Source organism: Sinocyclocheilus rhinocerous, unplaced genomic scaffold, assembly GCF_001515625.1.
Source record: "Sinocyclocheilus rhinocerous isolate Xijiao unplaced genomic scaffold, SAMN03320098_v1.1 scaffold4379, whole genome shotgun sequence".
Taxonomy (NCBI): domain Eukaryota; kingdom Metazoa; phylum Chordata; class Actinopteri; order Cypriniformes; family Cyprinidae; genus Sinocyclocheilus; species Sinocyclocheilus rhinocerous.
The window spans coordinates 27,252-30,302 of record NW_015655640.1 but is presented as its reverse complement, the minus strand read 5'-3'; the positions used below and the strand labels follow the sequence as shown (position 1 = coordinate 30,302).

The 3,051-nt window shown below is 33.7% G+C and overlaps 1 protein-coding gene across 2 annotated transcripts in view; it reads right to left on the bottom strand.

Moving 5' to 3' along the window:
- Positions 1-3,051, bottom strand: part of LOC107718856 (heat shock 70 kDa protein 4L-like) — a 34,342-nt gene that overhangs the window by 6,724 nt on the left and 24,567 nt on the right. For both annotated transcript variants that reach the window (XM_016526091.1, XM_016526092.1), the window contains exons 12-13: positions 2,135-2,331; positions 574-651 (exon numbers count right to left, since the gene is read on the bottom strand). In XM_016526091.1, coding sequence (XP_016381577.1) covers positions 574-651; positions 2,135-2,331 — 275 coding nt within the window. The remainder of the gene's footprint in view (positions 1-573; positions 652-2,134; positions 2,332-3,051) is intronic.

The following is a 3,051-nucleotide window of genomic DNA, read 5'->3' as shown; positions in this document are numbered from 1 at the left end:
AGATAGATACATAGATAGATAGATAGATAGATAGACAGACGGAAAGACGGACGGACGGACGGACGGACGGACGGATAGATGGATAGATGGATAGATGGATAGATAGATAGATAGACACACAGACGGATAGATAGATAGATAGATAGATAGACACACAGACGGATAGATAGATAGATAGATAGATAGATAGATAGACTCATTTTCAGCCCTGGAGTTTCATGCCTTAGACCCACTTTGTTTTGTTTTTGTTTGTTTGTTTTTTACTGGCCTTTTCAGTGCCTTTGTGCTTTCTATTATGCATTTTTTATCTATTATTTTTTGCTCGCATATCTCCAACAATTAGTTTTTTTTTTTTTGAGCAAGGTTCCGCTGTCAAGGGAGTCAAAAGATAATTACGTCATCATTGCCAATTAACATAAGAAATGGAAAATAAGGGACAATAGATATCCTCCCGGTGCTGATAGACAGACAGACAGACAGACAGACAGACAGACAGATAGATAGATAGATAGATAGATAGCAATAAACAGCATGTGAGAATTTATTTGTATATATTTTCAAGGTAAATTGTACCTTACTACCAGAGTTATTCATCTTTTCCTCTTCAGAGGGCTGTTCTCCTTGGCCTTCCTGGTCCACCTGCATTTTATTCTATTAACAAAAGCGTAAACACAGCATGAGTGATCTGATCCTGCAGCTTCACTGTCCACAAAATCATTTTTAAAAGCACACAGTGCTGAATATATTTGCTTGTTTTGAATATTCTTCATAAACGAGGACCATTGAACAGCTAGGGCTGAGAGCCATAGAAATCGCTGCAATACAGACATCCTTCTGTCGCATTCACAAAACAAACAAATAAGGTATTCTGAGGTATTCTGCTTTAAAACATCTTTAACTTGGCTTCATGTATTATGTATTATTAGTTTGTGTAGCCTTGTGCAATAATATGTATTGTATTGCATACTTGAATACTACATACTGATCCATTTACTAGTGTTTGATACATTTACTTTCAGTAAGTTTTTGAAATTAGTACTTTTTCTAATTTCTAATTCTTATTTATTCCACAAGGATGAATTAAATTGATCAAAAGTGACAGTAAGGACATTTATAATGCTGCAAAAGATTTCAAATAAATGCTGTACATTTCAGTTTTACCTAAAAATATTGATAATAACATTGATAATACTGTTTATATAATTAGAATTATTTCCACAACAATAACAATAACATTATATAAATAATAATTCAGCTTTGCCGTCACAGGAATAAATTCGATTTATACAGTTTTATAAAATTATCTATACAGTTATTTTAAATTGTAATAATATTCCTCAATATTACTGTTTTTACTGTCTTTTTGATAAAAAAAAAAATGCAACCTTGATGAGCCTAAGGTGCTTTCAAAAACATTAAAAATCAATACCAACCAATATTTTAAATGGTAGTGTATTAGATTTCTTTCTAAATATATACACAATCTGTTATTTGGGAACATTGATTTTAGGCTTCTCATAAAAAAAATCCAAATGCTTGAAACTACTTTTTAGACAAATATAAATGATGCCTACATGCGTTACATCTTGCATTACTTTAATACAGTGCACAGTACTGATTGATTGATTGGTGTTGTAATTGTACCTGACCAGAAACTTACCTTCCAGCATATTAAGATATTTTAGATTTTGGCCTAATTTAAAAACTGCTTTGCCAAATTACAGCTGTTGATGGCATGTCAGAACCCAGGGAAGCTAATTAAAGTAACCCCTAACGTAAGAATGACAGTCCTCCTCTTCTAGGACAGAGGTGTCATTTTCAGTGCCAAACGCAGTGAGCTTAAATTAGTGACAAAGAGCAAAAACACTCTTCTGGTTAGAACCCCAATGCTGTGCCTGTGTATCTACTCATGTTTCAAGAAACAAAGAAAGTCATTCAGGTTTGGAACAACAAGAAGATGAGAAAAATGATGACAAAATTAGCATTTTTGGTTGAACTAATCATTCAAATATTTCTCTTGACAGTCTCGTCGTCAATGGAATGGCAAAATTCTACAAAATCAGAATTAGATTCATTTTAAATTAAACTTCTTTATCTAAAGAATGAATACATTTTGCCAATCAGTGTCTCCTACCTGTTCCTCAGGCCTGCCCTCATTCTGTACAGTCGGTTCTGTGTCCATCTGCACATCCTCTGCCTCTCCTTTCTGCTTCTCTATCAGAGAGGCACTGGACACGCTGAAGATGCCGTGCATGTTCACACGCACTTTCACCTTGACCTTTGAACTGTCCCCATCAAGCTGCGGCATGACATTCTGTATGGTGAAGCGGCCTGACCGCAAGAGGAAAAGCATGCTAATCAGAATCAGAATCAGACAGTAATACTTTTAGCACTTTCTTTCAATCGATCCACATGCAAAAATGCCACCAAAATGAACAAAAATGCCCCAAAATTGTCCCTGCACAATTAAACTAAATCTATTACGATGGTCGTGATTAAAGTGAAATGTGAAAATGAATGAAAAGTGTCAAAAAAAATCCTATTTATACAGAAAATAAGTAGTTTTCCTTCACTTTAAATTGTACGCAAAACTCTGTAAAAATTACTAACAATGTCTATAAAATAAACAATTTGGCTGTTATTTAAGTATTATCGACACATTACAGTAATTCTCATTTTTTATACAGAAAAATACTGTATTATTTATAGCGTATTTTTCTTAAATTACATAGAAATGTATATAGAATTACAAAAATAATGCGATAATATTAACTAAATAATATAAGCCATACAAAATGGCCAAACAAAACATGTAAAATTAAAGGAGACATATTATGCCCCTTTTTACAATATGTAATATAAGTCTCTGGTGTCCCCAGAATGTGTCTATGAAGTTTCAGCTCAAAATACTAAATACAAAATATAATTTTGAAAATGCCTATTTTGAGTGGAAGCAGAAACATGCTGTTTTTCGGGCCTGTTTCTTTAAATGCAAATGAGCTGCTGCTCCACGCCCCCTTTTCCAGAATAGAGCTGCGCCATTACAGCTCG